We start from the raw sequence: 14678 nt of genomic DNA, 5'->3' as shown, positions 1-14678 counted from the left end.
GTCTGTAGCAGAAACAAGGACATTTTTCCCAGTGGCTTGTTTGCCACATTTGATGCTCATCATCTTTTTGAGGAAGGCTGAGTGGTGCCAGGAGTTAAACTGTCTTGTTGCCAAAGAATCCTTAAAATATTGAAAGCTTTCTAAAATGCCATATTCTGTAGGTCTCTGAGGCTTTGAAGACTTTATCTAACTCTTTTATCTTATCTGTCTATATGATCATATCTGTCTGTTAAGCCTGGGATGTTTATTCTTGTGATAAAAACAGGATGGTAGTTGACATGACCATGACTTGATCAACTAAAAATTAGCCTGTATTACTTATTCTTAACAGCCTGTAATAGCACTTTCAAGATATTGGAAGTAAATTTTCTATTATAATTGAGTTGTATGGGTTGAATAACTCAGAGTAGAGTAGAGGTATATACAATGTGTGTAGAGATAATCTTAAATTTGAATTCTATACCAATGTATCAAAATTAATCAACACTTGGAAACTGGACCACAAATGCGATTCCTGCCTTGATTAATCATTTCCCCCATTTTATTTGGGCCTCTACAAAGGTACTACTATTCACCCCAAATCATCCAGAAGAAACCTTAAGAGAACCATGCCCCATTTCTCCTAAGGGGGTGTTGGGCAGGTTTTTATTTGCTCTCTTGGGCTATAAATACACATTTTTTTTTTTTTGGTTTTTTGAGACAAGGTTTCTCTGTGTAGCCTTGGCTGTCCTAGACTCGCTTTGTAGACCAGGCTGGCCTTGAACTCACAGCAATCCGCCTGTCTCTGCCTCCCGAGATACACATTTTTATTGCGAGTTGCTTGTAAGTTACTATTGGCCTTATTCAGAGAGAAAACAAGGTTGGACTCATGAATGTCTGTCTTTTCCTTTTTCTTTCGCACATATGGAGACAGGAGTTGAAAAAAAAGAAAGGAAGATATAGAAATATAAAGGCCTAAACCTAAGACCTTATTTGTTACTAACAAATAAGGTTATTTTTTAATTCATTGGCATAGAATTGTGTATTTGATTCTCTTTGACCTCTAAAGAAAAGGTTTTTTTTGTGCCGCACCTCTTCACCGTCTAACACTCACATACTCACAGTTTAAAAAAATCAATGTAACCTACCATTTGGTTCAGGATCTCAGACTTATTAACTCTGCAGTGGTTCCTTTCCAACCCTTAGTACCCAACTCTTCTACCATTGACACAGTGACCTCTTATTTTTTGTCTAAAACTTCAAGGATACATTCTTTCCTATTCCTCTCAATCCCCAGTCACAAAATATCTTTACCTTTACTTGGAATGACCTGGACACCAACCTTTCTAACCAACTCATCCGGAATGTCTTACCCAGGTATTCTAGGACAGCCCACATCTATACAGCAGGCTTTGGCCTCTGATTACTCTCTTTGTCTCCCCCTGAAACCCAAGCTTATGCAATTTGTAGATCATCTTCTCTGTAATCCATCCCTACAAATTGGCCAGGCCAACACTTTTACTCTGCCATACCTTCTGTCTGGCAAGGGACATAGAGTTTCACCCTCTAAGTCCAGCCGTCTGCCTGATAAGTTTACTTATTAGACACTAGCTATTACTCCAATTTACAAGGCCATTACCATAGATAGAAAGTACTTAATTCAGCCAGTCATAGTCCTGCCACCAAGGATGAAATTCTATCCTTTTTAGAATGGGTAGTTTCTTATGTTTTTAGATCCCCTTTCTCTCTTCTTGCAGGCACCCTATATAAGACAGCTAATGGCATCTCACATTAGCACCTCCTTGTACCCATTATCACGCCCTTTCATAATCTGCAATGGGCCTTCCCAGCCAGAGCAACTAATCAACAGGATGAAGTAATAGCTCTTACCTATGCCATTCAACTAGCAAAAGGACTTGGCCACCCTAATCCAAGCTGCTGATCTGACTCAAGATGTTGATTGACTCTCCTAAGGCATATATGGATCCTCTGTTTTTCCTGGCTTCTGTCACACACCATGTTTGATTCTAAATTCTAGGTCTTGTGTCTTCAGCTGCTTCTCCCTCCACCTGCTCTAACCATTCATCTCTCCTCACCTATTTGGCAAGTGTCCTCTTTCTGGCCCCTGGAGCCTGCTATGCCCTCTGGAGGCCCACCATGGGAGCATCTCTCTAGTTACTAAGACAGTTACTCCTTTCACTCTATTCGAACTTCCCCTGCTTCCTTGCTTCCCCCCAACTAGGAACTGCCTGATATGCCAGGTAGCTTCCTTAAGCCCTTCTGGGCCTCTGCAACCTTGTCCCTCCTGTCCTTCAGCTCTCTCCTGGAAGTCTCAGTTTCTCTATGACCTCCTGGCCTTCTTTTGTCTATTAGGTCCCATTTAGAACTCACACAGCTCCCTTAGGCAGAGTTTGTCTTGTGAGCCCTTCTTATTAACTCCACAGCCTCAGATGTATTAAAACCTTGCACTATTACTACAAACAAGATTATCTCAGTATAGCCTAATGAACAAAATTGGCATGCTCAATTTTCAAATTCTCTCAAAGGCAAACACTTTATACCACCTCACAAATCTGAAAATCTTTTATATCTAAAGTTACTCTCTCCTCTTCTATTTCTTTCTAGCTATACCTGTCCAGGGCAGCCCTTACATGTGGCTGTTTAATGTCCCAGAGATCCCCACCTCTAACCAACAGCCCTTCCTAATAGGGTAAGGAAATTTCTCCCTATCAGGCTAATTCCATTTACTATAGCCCCCTTATCCATCTCTCCTTCACTGGGATTTACACCCTGCCCCCAGGCCTGTTTTCTCTATGATCAAGGGAAGGGTACTGTAAAAAGTGGCCAGAAACTTAATGGGAGTTGCCCATATTAGTCCTGCCAATAGCATGGAACACAACTGGGCTGTGTTAATTGCTGTCTCATCTTTACATACAGGAGGGATCCTTCCACCTCTCCATTCAAGACACATGGGACACAAGATGGGAGGAGGGTTTCAAAATACAAAGAATATGTACCCCACTCTCCCAGGATCTAGGTATAAAAAATAGAAATGTAATATAACATTCATTAAAGTTTTTATCTCTGTAATGCCTCCCCTTTTGGATGATATTGATCCCACCTTTCTGTCTTCGTGCTCAGTCCATCTCTTGTTTCAGACCCAAATCTCCCCCTATCTGCTACTAAATACCACTCTGCAGGGCCATTTTGGAGAATGCTGGTTGTGTGTCCCTCCAGGGTCAAATTCATGACCACCATTTGTGGCCTCACTCATTATACTATTAGATTCTCCCACTTCACTGCTCCTTAACTGAGTCAAATACCACTAAAACCCCCATCTCTCCCTCTTTGGAGTTTCAGGCTGCTTTAACTCCTCGGGGACACACCGAATTCCTTGAACTGTAATAATACCTTCACCCTGAGCACCACAACCCAGCCCTTATGTCCAAATGTTCACAATACCTAAATCGTCTACTACACTCAAGTTTCCAACTACCTACCCGCCACGAGTTCTAGGACTTGTGCCTTGGTATTCCTTTTCCAAAAATTAGTATGGCTCATGGAGAAGAACCGTTGTCACTTCCCATCACAGAGTTTTTATAGCAGCACGACGTGACAAATCAATAGTTCAGGTCCTGCCCCTTCTCACAGTCCTGGCTAGAACCCCAGGCACCACTCCTGGAACAGGGGGACTACTCACTTCCCTAACTATGTACCACCACTTTCCCTCATAGTTCATCCAGGAGCCTCAACAGATGACTCAAAGCAGACATCCTTACCCTCCACCCTCCACCCTCCACCCTCCAAATAGATTCACTGGCTACCATTGTGCTACAAGACTGTCGAGGATTAGATCTACTAACAGCAGAGAAGGGGAGAAGAGTGCTGTCTCTTCCTCAAGAAGCAATGTTGCTTCTATGTCACTCAACCTGGTATAATAAAAAAACAACTCCAACAACTCCAGAAAGATCTCCAAAAAGGAAAGGAACAGTAAGATGCCTCGGACCAATGGATCATTGACAGTCCCATATGCAACTGAATACTGCCTTTCTTCATTTCCTTTCCCCTTCTTTTCTTAATCCTGATAATTGCATCCTGTCCTAATAACTTCTTATATAAAATTCTCCAGCAACAAATTCAAAAGATTTCACACCAGGCCTTTAATCAGTTGCTATTGCAGGATTACCAGCCCTTAACTATGGGAACAGGGGCTTATAACTGCCCCTCATCACCCCCGATTATACCCTGACAGGGAAGATCAAGCTTGCACCAGGGACCTTGACATCTCATACAGCAATAGGTAATCTAATGATAAAATTGTTCTTTTTCCTGACTCCTGATTAATTAACAATAGTAAATAAAAAGGGGAGGGATGTGGGGACCAGTACCTAGGGAAAAACACCCTACCCTATGAGTTGATCCTGAAGCTTGGAAATCCACAGCACCATGACTCAGCAATATTAACACACAACCAGCCCCACTATACTTTACCACTAGCTCACTGTACATCCTCCAAGACCCTATGAAAGCCCTCATTCCCGTTTTCCCCAGCCTCTGCTGCCTTTCTACCCATTCAGCAGCAGCCACCATACTATTCTTCTCTCCAGTAAATCTCTTGTGGTTTGTTGCATGGTGAAACTCTGTGATACTTCTTTGCTCCCTACCATCAAGATGTCCTTGAGACAGAAAAACAGTAACTACCTTCCCCTACAATCCATTCTGTATTTCCTTCACCTTTGACAAGCACCTCAACAGGCCTTTTCTCTTTTCACAGAGGAGTGACCTATATCTTCATTCCTGATGGGTCTGTGCCTTTTGTCATCCCATCTGGATTAGGCCGCTGTAGCTTCCCATTGACTTTAATCATGGGAGGTGGAAGCACAGAGGGATGCTCTAAAGAATCTCCTGCACTACAGATATACTCCTTTTCCCCTTGATAATCTGGATCAATCACTCCTCCTAACACTGCTATTTATTCCTTTCTTAGCCTCTGAGCTTATGGGTATCTGAGGCCCCAAGTGGCCAGGGGAAACTCTGAGCTCCCAGATCAATGGAATGTTGGTGGGTTTTTTGTTTTGTTTTTGTTTTGTTTTTTAAGGAATACAGTACACTGAGAACAAAGATTTTCACTTAAATATACGAACCGTAAAATCATTTGCAACATATTGTTGTTCTTCATTTGTTAGGGGAAAATCAAGTGGGCTAGAGTTTTTGCTTTTTACACTTGCCAGATTTTCTTCAAGATCTTCACTGTCATCTTTTTGCTGGTCTGCGTCAATTTCACTCTCCTCATCATATTCATCTCCACTTTCTGAAAAGCAGCAAATAAAAAAAATCACTTCTATACTTGTTACCTAAAAACCTTATTGGAGATATGTTGTGAGCATGCCACTTTAAATTAAAGTCTATTTCAAATTTAGAGTTGAAAAAACAAAAATCTTTTCATGTGCAACTTAGAATATTAAAGCATGGAAGGGATACACACTCCCAATATGAATAAAGTTTAAAAAGCAAGTGCAAACTATGAAGGGGTGTCTTACAACCTACAATCTACAAAGTATATGCTGGGCACAATGATCTGTCACATATGTGTGTGCATATATATGTGCATGTGCAAGTTTGCGTCTATGGGTATATATGTGTATATGTATGTGGATTTGTGTTTTACTCAGTGAACCACCTCTCCAGCCCCAACTCTAAATTCTTTATTCTTTATGAACCGCCTAGTACATCAAATCTGATTTCCTATTTCAGAATTCATTCCACAGTATTTGTGTAATTTTACCTTTTTTATGTTTTACTATTCAATATGCCAAATAAACACCTATCCCATAAACATGTTATTCTGAGATTTTTTTTTAACGGTATAGTTTTTAAAAAATTCTAAAAAGTGTGGTGACATGTGCCTTTAATCCTAGCACTCAGGACACAGAAAGAGGCAAATTTTTCAGAGTTTAAGGCTAGTCTGATCTACCTAATGAGTTCCAAGCTAGTGAAGGCTACAAGGTCTCCATGTGTTTTGTACCAGTTTCACTATATCTCTGCAATATATCTAGAAATATAGAATGGCAATTCTTCCACCATTGTTTTCTTTTGTTCAGCATTGCTTTGGTTATCCAGAGTCTTTTTTGCTTCCATATGAATTTTAGGAATTTTTTTCTATTCATGGGAAGAATGTTGGCATTTTGATTGGAGTTGCACTGAATCTGTACATTTGTCTTAGTAGGATGGTAATTTTCACAATAATAATTCTACCAATCTTTGTACATGGGAAGGTTTTCCTTCTAATGTCTTCCTCAATCTATTTCTTCAGAAATTTAAAGTTTTCATTGTAGAGGTCTTTTTCCCTCCTTGATTAGGTTTATTACAAAGATTTTTTTTTTTAGTTATTGTGCATGGAAATGGTTCTATCATTTTTCTATGCATGCTTGTTGTTAGTATAAAAAATGTTAAATACTTTTGTAAGCAATTTATATCCTGACACTTTGTTGAAGACGTTCATCCTCAAGTTTCTTGGTGGACATTTGGAGGTCTCTTATGTATAATACATTATCTGCAAGTAGGGAAGATTTTTCCCTCTTTTTTTAATAGGTATTCCTTTATTTTCCTTCTCTTGTCTTAAAGCTTATTGCAACAAAGGAAACAATCAATTGAGTAAAGACAGGCTCACAAAGTAGGAGAGAACCTGCTACCTATACATCTGATTGAAGATAAATATCAAGAAGAGACAAAGAACTCAAAAAGTGAAGTAATCAAAAGAAAAAAACAATTAAAAATGGGTTCTGGTTATGACAGTATTCTTAGCAAAAAATATAAAAATGTTTATCAAGTATCTTTAAAAATGTTCAGAAACCTTAGGGATTATGAAAATGAAAATTAGAGACTTTGAAGTTTCATTTTACCTCAATTAGAATGGCCAAGATCTTACCTCAGCTAGAATGACATCAAATGCCACTGACGACGTGGGGAGAGGGGAACCATCATTCATTGTTGGCAGAGTTACATTCTGGTATAGCCACTATGGAAATCAGTGTGGAGGCTTCTCAAAAAGTTATATGACCCACCTATATCAGTACTTGGCCTATGCCTGAAGGACTTGACATCCTATTCAACATATACTTGCTCATCCATATTTATTATTGCTCTATTCACAATAGGTAAGAAATGGAAACAACCTAAATGCCCTATAACCAACAAATGGATAATGAAAATGTGGTACACATATACTATAGAAAGCTCTTCAGATGTAAAGAAAAAATGAGATCTGTAGTTTGTAAACTACAAAGTATACTAAATGAAGTAATCCAGACACAGAAAAGCAAATCCTGCATGTTCTCTCTCATTTATGGATCCTAGCTCCAAATATCTGATCTGCATATATTACCTACAGTAAACACAGGAACCCAGGAATTAAAGGATACTATGTGTGTGTATGGGGGGGTGTGGAACTCTGGGAGCTTGACAGTGAGACACAGGTGCTATAAAGGTAAGAACTGAAAAAGTGGCAAGGCTTTACTTGGGGATGGGGAAGGGATGACAAAACAGAGGGAGACAGAAGTAGGAAGGATAAGGAACACTAAGGATGATTGAAAAATACCACAGGAAAACATATTGTCGGTGCTTACTTAAAATATGTAAATAATTGAAATGAATTGGGGGCAATAGTGCTCCCCAAGCTCCATACACCATCTAACAAATACCCCAGTGAAAGGCATTGCAAACTGCCTATTGAGTTATTGGTCAGGGGAGTTCAAGAGCCTCCCAAAATAGTATGGGCTACTGTTGTTGCCCTTGGTTGCCTACCAGAAATCAAAGGCAAGTCCATATTGCTGAAGGCATCACCCCCTTTGAACACAATCCATGGAGAAATTGAGCTGAAACTGATCTGGAAGGCTCCTCCCTGAAGACAAACTCATATTACATCCAAAGGTGCTATGCAATCTCCCAAGGGAGACAGGCAATGAGTAGTAGAACACAGCCTACAAACCACAACAATGTCCAGCATCTCAAGATATACTCAAGGCTGCAATAATGGCACTTTTACCTCTTGTGTAATTATTAGCTATTTAATTGCACTTAATCACATTCAGTAGGAGGTCCTTATAAACCTCACTGTGGCTGATGGTGTCAGAGACCCTAGAGTTTCAGAAGCCTATTACTGCTATGGTTCTAAGCCAGCATAACTCCTTAACTGCATTATAAATACTTATCTTATATCTACACACAGTATACCTCTCACCCTGTGTCAGAAAAGCTTCTTTTTGTAGTATATCTGTCTCCTGAGAGACTTTAAGCTTTATGTCAGGTTTCTGTTCAGACCTGCACAAATACATGTTGATCTTTTGAGAAATGTTTTTCTCCTTCCTAGAATCATAACACATGGTTGATTTGGCCTAGTCTCCTTCCTCGCCCTCCCAGTTTGAAGACACCATGATGAGTGCCTAAGACTTAGAACATATTTTAAACTACATAAGAATCTAATTTCCTGTATCAGCCAACCTTTATGACAAGATCGCTGGAGCAGAAGAAAAGCAACAGCAGATCACACTCAAGTTTCAGGAACTGTCTGCCTATACAAGAAAAGACAGGATTATTCCTCCTCTTAATCAGCCAATACCTCCTCTGGTTTTGTTTAACTTATAAAAGCAGAGAAGTTATCTGTGAGATGGACCCCCTACTCTCTTCTCTGTCTCTGTCTCTGTGTCTCTGTCTCTGTGTCTCTGTCTCTCTCCCCCCTCCCTAACTCTATCCCTCCCTCCTACTCTGTCTCTCTAAGTGTCTCTCTCTCCCTCCCTATCTCTCTCCCTCCATCCCTCTCTGTATTTCTCTGTGTGTGTCTCTCTCTGTGTCTCTGTCTCTCTCTGAATAAACTTGCACTGTCAACTCCACTGTTTTCTGCTTGGGCTCATTTTTTATTTGTGTCATGCTGAAAGGAAAATCATCTACCATTAGAGGTCTCCTCTGCAAAAGCGACCACCAAATTTCACACAACCAAACTATTATTCATTATAACCAGGAGAATGTGTTCCCCCGAATGCACAAAGGTTCTCAAAATTAAGAAAATCAATAAAATACGCCTACAAAGAGGAGAACACTCACATTATCACCTTAATACTGAAAAGGCAGTTGACAAAATTCAATAGCATTTCATAATATGGTTTTTTCTGGATATTGGAAATAAAAGAAGAATTGTACAACATAATAAAGGTTATTGATAGAAAATCTACAATGAGCATCACCCTCAGTGAGACAAGTGAAAAAAATCTTTCTGTGTCTGGCTGTGATAGTCCCAGCAGTTATGAAGCAGAAGCAGGCAGATTTCTGTGAGTTGGAAGCCTGCCAGGACTAGATAGTGAATCCTGTCTCAAAAGGGGGCAGGGACTTTCTATGTACTCTTGTATATGTAAATATAAATAGCATTGTGCTTTAATTTAAAATTCCAGCTTTTATTTCTGGTATACAGCAAAATAATTTGACTTTTGTATATTAAGGTTACATTTTACAAACAATAACCATCTTTAGTTCAAAATGTTTTTATTCCTTACAATTTTCTACATCGACAGTTAAATCACCTGATTCATGAACTCCAGGCAAGCTGTTATATATTAGCTGTTCACTTGGGTTTTACTATCAAATAGTTTAATTATAGCTGCCAGATATAACTCATTTTCCAAGAAAGAGAATATAGTGTCTGTAATGTTTTCTGAGAGTGTTCCTTTTAGAGTGAAAAAGGCAAAGGGGATCATAGAACATATCAAAGCTGAAAGGAAAACACAAACACAGAAATACTGTATTAGTGTGAGTTTTGGGCTTCTTTGAACATATATAATTGGATGTGTGTGAGTATTTTGCCTGGGTCTATGTATATGTACAGTATGCTTGCCTGGCACATACAGAGGTCAGAAGAGGCTGTTGGATCTCCTAGGACTGGAGTTACATACAGACGGCTGTGAGTTGCCATGTGAGTGCTGAGAATTGAACCCAGGCCTTTTGCAAGAGCATCAAGTGCTCTTAACTGGTGAACCAGTTCTCTAATCCCAAACTCAGGCTTTGTGTACCAAGTAATTACCATGAAGATTACAGAAATATTAAAATGGTTTACTAGAAATGAGGAGCAGACCACAACACTTGGACCAGGAGGAAATTTAACAAAATTACCATATAGTGGTATTTCCACAATGCTGTCACTGGAGTCTTCAAGTTGTACAGTTATGTACGCATCACTGGATGAACTTTCAGTAATATCTGAATAACAATCTTCACTATCGTCAGTCTCGCTTTCCGTATCTATATAAATAATCTCTAAGAATAAGAGAAAAATTAGATTAAGCACCATGTTAAATGAACAGTTTGGAGGACTACTATGTAAATTTATGAGCTGTTTAAAATCCCTATTCTTTGAGACTGCTTCTCTCTCTGTAGCCCTGGCTGGCCTGGAATTTGCTATGTAGCCCAGACAGGCCGTGAATTCACAGATGACTATCTGCTTCTGTTTCTCTCACATGCAGGGACTAAAGGCATGCTCCATCACACACAGCCTAAAAACCATATTTTATCTCACAAAACTATATTTAGTTCTTTTATACCTGTGATAGCTAACAAATCACTTATTTACTATGAAGATTGAGATATATGAATATGTACATAGAAAGTATTACTTCTGGTAGTTATCATTTTGTAGAACAACAATTTCTTCACTGGAGCAATAACTATCTTCTAATTAAAGAAGTATCAGCAGCTTGGAGGTGCAATATGGCAATACAGGGCTTGCCTAGCATGGTCAAGGCCCTGGGTTCAATCTCCAGTACAAGAAAAGACAGGTGTTGCCAAATGTTCCATGTTATGATATGCTTACTTTTTGCTTTTAAATTCCAAATTATAAAACTGTTATTTCATAGCCACTTTTGTAGTGACCAATAATTTACAAGCTTGTTGTCCAAAAATTAATTTATGGTAAGTGATGGTGGATAAAGTACAAAAACAAATATTATTACAAAACAAATTAAATTCAAACTAAGTCTCACAAAACATGAAACAGGTAAGGACACATGAACTGCATAGGGAATATGAACTCAGTAACTATTTTAATGTTTCCATACATTTTGTTTAGCATGATGGCATAGACCTTTAGCTCCAACACTTGAAATGCAAGGGCAGGCAGATATCTGTGGGTTCCAGGCCAGCAAAGCTATCTAGTAAGACCTTGCCAACAAACAAACAAACAAACAAACAAACAAACATATTTAGGAATGGAGAGTTAGCATGAGACTAGAGTTTGATCCCACATGGAAAAAACCAGGCATGGTGACTCATGCTTATTGCAGCACTAGAAAGACAAAAACAGGTGAATTCCTGGAACTCACTAGCTAGCCAACCTACCCGACATAAGCCAGCTCTAAGGCAAATGAGACCCTGCCTCAAAAATCAAAGAGAATAGCTTCTGAGGAATGGCAGCTTAGGCTTCAACACAAATGCACACACACATGCCCACAAGATCACAGACAGACAGACACATATAAGCACAGACACAGACAGACACACAGACACACACACACACACACACACACACACAGAGAGAGAGAGAGAGAGAGAGAGAGAGAGAGAGAGAGAGAGAGAGAGATGTTTGAGCTTAAAGAGCTTATAGGTTATGGTTTCATTGAAGTTTAACTTTGGTTCCTCTATTTATTTCAACAGAGCAAAGTGGAATAAATTTATTAGCTACATGACAGGTGTGTGGTGCTAGATTAGAAATCACGTAATAGCCTGGCATGGTGGCACACAATGGCACATGCCTATTACGCCAGCACTGGGAGACAGAGGCAGAGGCAGGCAGGCAGATATCTGTGAGTTTGATATCTGTGAATTTGAGGCCACCCTGATCTATAAAGAAAGTCCACCACAGTCAAGGCTACACAGAGAAACCCTGTCTCAAAGAAAATATAGCAAACAAACAAAAACAAATCACATAATACAGGTTAAGGTTCAAGTTCTGTTGTTACTCAAAGATATGACTTTGGGACAGATATATCAACTCTCTTTGTCTCTGTTTTCTCATCCATAAAATGTCAAGTCATGTCTGAAAGTCACTTTGAGCACTAATATTAATCATATAAAAATATAATATCAGAAACTACCTACCTAGTTATGTAAATAAAATAGTTAAGTCACAAGGATGGTATGGTAAATAGGCACTGAACAAGTTTATTTTCAAAGAAAATCCACTGATGAACAACATTTGTGTTCCCTCCTCTCTCCCTCCCCCCCCCCCCGTGTGTGTGTGTGTGTGTGTGTGTGTGTGTGTGTGTGTGTGTAAGATGGTATTTCACCACATTGTCCAGACTGGTTTCAAGACCTAGCCTAATCCTACCACCTTGGGTCATTTGTAGCTGGGAGAACACAGTCCACTGTCTCTGGGTTTTTTTTTTTTTCTCTTGTGGTGCTCGGGACCTAACTTGAAGAGTTCCAGGCAAGTTCTCTGTTGATTAAGCTAAATAAATCCACATACTCCCACCTCCACTTGTAAGTTAATTAGTTTTTAAAAACCTGTGTTAATATACAGGATTGATCACTCTCTTAATACTACAGAGAAACTTTTAGAAACATCTCCTCCGGTCCAGGGTGTAGCACATGCCCGTTATCACTATATTTGGGGGGGGGGGCTCAGGCCCTTAAGGGGTTTGCTGTTACCAGATGGTTGAGTTCCTTAGTGAGAACCATTTTTAATAAATAAAGCAGCTTTTACATTGTCTGGACCGCATTTACATACTACAAAGTCTTCCATGTGGAAGATTAAAACAAGCAAATTACATTCCACAACTACCACCACCACCACCACAGTCACTATACTCCACCAGCCCACTCCTGCATCACTAGCACTTCCTTCCTGCCAGACAGGTGAAGTTTAAAATTGGAGCACATTTAATCCCAGCACTAGGGAGGTAGAGGCCGCCTGATCTACACACACACACACACACACACACACACACACACACACACACACACGGAGAGGGAGGGAACCAGAGGAGGGTAAGAGAGGAGGAGAGAGGGGGAGAGAGGGAGAGAGACATAGAGACTGAGAGAGACAGAGAGAGCGTTCAAACAAAGAATAAAACATGTATCTAGCCTAAGTCCTGTTTTATAAAATACCAAGCAGAAAGGTTGATTGGAAAACCACGTTTTTCAACCATTAAAAACCTCTGCCAGTTCATGTCATAAAAATTCTAAAGCAGTCTGAATTCAGAAGGAGCAGGTAGCTTTTTCTATCAAATGACCATGAAGCATAAGGCCTTTCCCAGTAACATGCTGAAAGGCATCCCATCCAGCTTTTCAAGGATCCCCAAATTTTCCAGTTGTTCCCAGACAGCAAATGTGTTCCCTGAAAAACACCTTTATTTTCTTCCTCTTCCTTAACATATCTGCAATAAATTAAGAGCTCTGTCTTCAAACAAACACAGTTAACCACAACGGCACCAAAGCTCTATTTAGGTTCTCACAATCAACTGCTCATGTTCAGAACTCAGTAAAAAAAAAAAAATGAGTATTAGTCCTTCCTTATCTTAGCCTGTTTCCACTAAGACAGTGAGAGGATTAAAAAGAAAAAGGGTCAACTCATCCCAGAAAGTCACACCAAGTACTTAGTTAAGTGACCAACTTACAAAAGCTCACAGGAGCTGGCGCCCTAAGAGAAGTTCCCTCCTAAACACAAGAGTTACTTCGATGTGAGACTACAAAACGCAGCCTCATTCTTCTCCAAAAGAAAATTCTCTCCAGTTGTAGGTGCTGCTAATAGCCTTAGCTGCATACCACACAAGTGTGTGTGTACACACACACACACACACACACACACACACACACACACACACGTTTTAGAGCTTGCGTCCAAATGGACATGCAATAGCCCAGCACTCAGGAGGCAGAAGCAGGCAGATTGCTGTGGGTTCAAGGCCAGCCTGGTCTACAAAGTGAGTCCAGGACCGCCAAGATAACATAGAGAAACCCTGTCTCGAAAAACAAAAAAAATAAATATTAAATTAAAAAAAAAGAGTGTAGTAATCCACTCGAGATACATCTGTCTCCCTGGGCTCGCAATTTCTAGAAACTGCTTTATAAACATTTTAAAACTGTGGAAGAAACTAGCCCAGGTTCAGTTTCCTAAGAGCCGTAGTCTCCTACCACCTCAAAACCCGGAAAACCAACAAACCCTAAATAACTGTGGAAACCACGTGGACGCCATGTCATGGGGATGCCCAGGACCCCCAGAAACACACTGAGTGCCAGGATGTGGAGAACCTATGGACGCCTTCAAGTGCCTAGACTAGGGCCCCCTCTACTCCGGGAAGCCGTCAACTGTGGCATAATTTAGAAGCCCCTCGAAGCCGCAAAAGCAGTCTCTGAGCGAGCCTGTGTGGGCGGGCTTCTCACCGCAGCCTGAGGAAACCAGACCCTTGCGGAAGCCATGAGGCCCGAGATCCTGTGGAAGCCAGGAGAACTGCCCAAGCAAGGCCGAAGCCTGAGCATGAAGGGACGCCACCCCGACTCAGGCTGACCTTCTGGGACGCCATAATGCCTAGAAATACCCAGCCCCCACTGCCCGTCCCCCTGCCCCGCAGTTCTCACACATCAACTAGTTCTGGCTAGTCAGGCGGTAAGACCAGTCAGTCAGCCAACTGAAACTGCAACCGGAGGACCAGCTCTTTTTT

At 40.4% G+C, this 14678-nt stretch overlaps 1 protein-coding gene across 1 annotated transcript in view; it reads right to left on the bottom strand.

The window, feature by feature from the left end:
• Positions 1-14678, bottom strand: part of BEND2 (BEN domain containing 2) — a gene marked incomplete at its 5' end in the record, with an annotated part of 72269 nt that overhangs the window by 45889 nt on the left and 11702 nt on the right. The window contains 2 exons of the mRNA XM_084788640.1: positions 5124-5290; positions 10138-10281. Coding sequence (XP_084644766.1) covers positions 5124-5290; positions 10138-10281 — 311 coding nt within the window. The remainder of the gene's footprint in view (positions 1-5123; positions 5291-10137; positions 10282-14678) is intronic.

The sequence above is a fragment of the Acomys minous genome (genome assembly GCF_964271855.1).
Source record: "Acomys minous genome assembly, chromosome: 7".
Taxonomy (NCBI): Eukaryota; Metazoa; Chordata; class Mammalia; order Rodentia; family Muridae; genus Acomys; species Acomys minous.
This window is presented reverse-complemented; position numbering and strand designations above follow the sequence as displayed.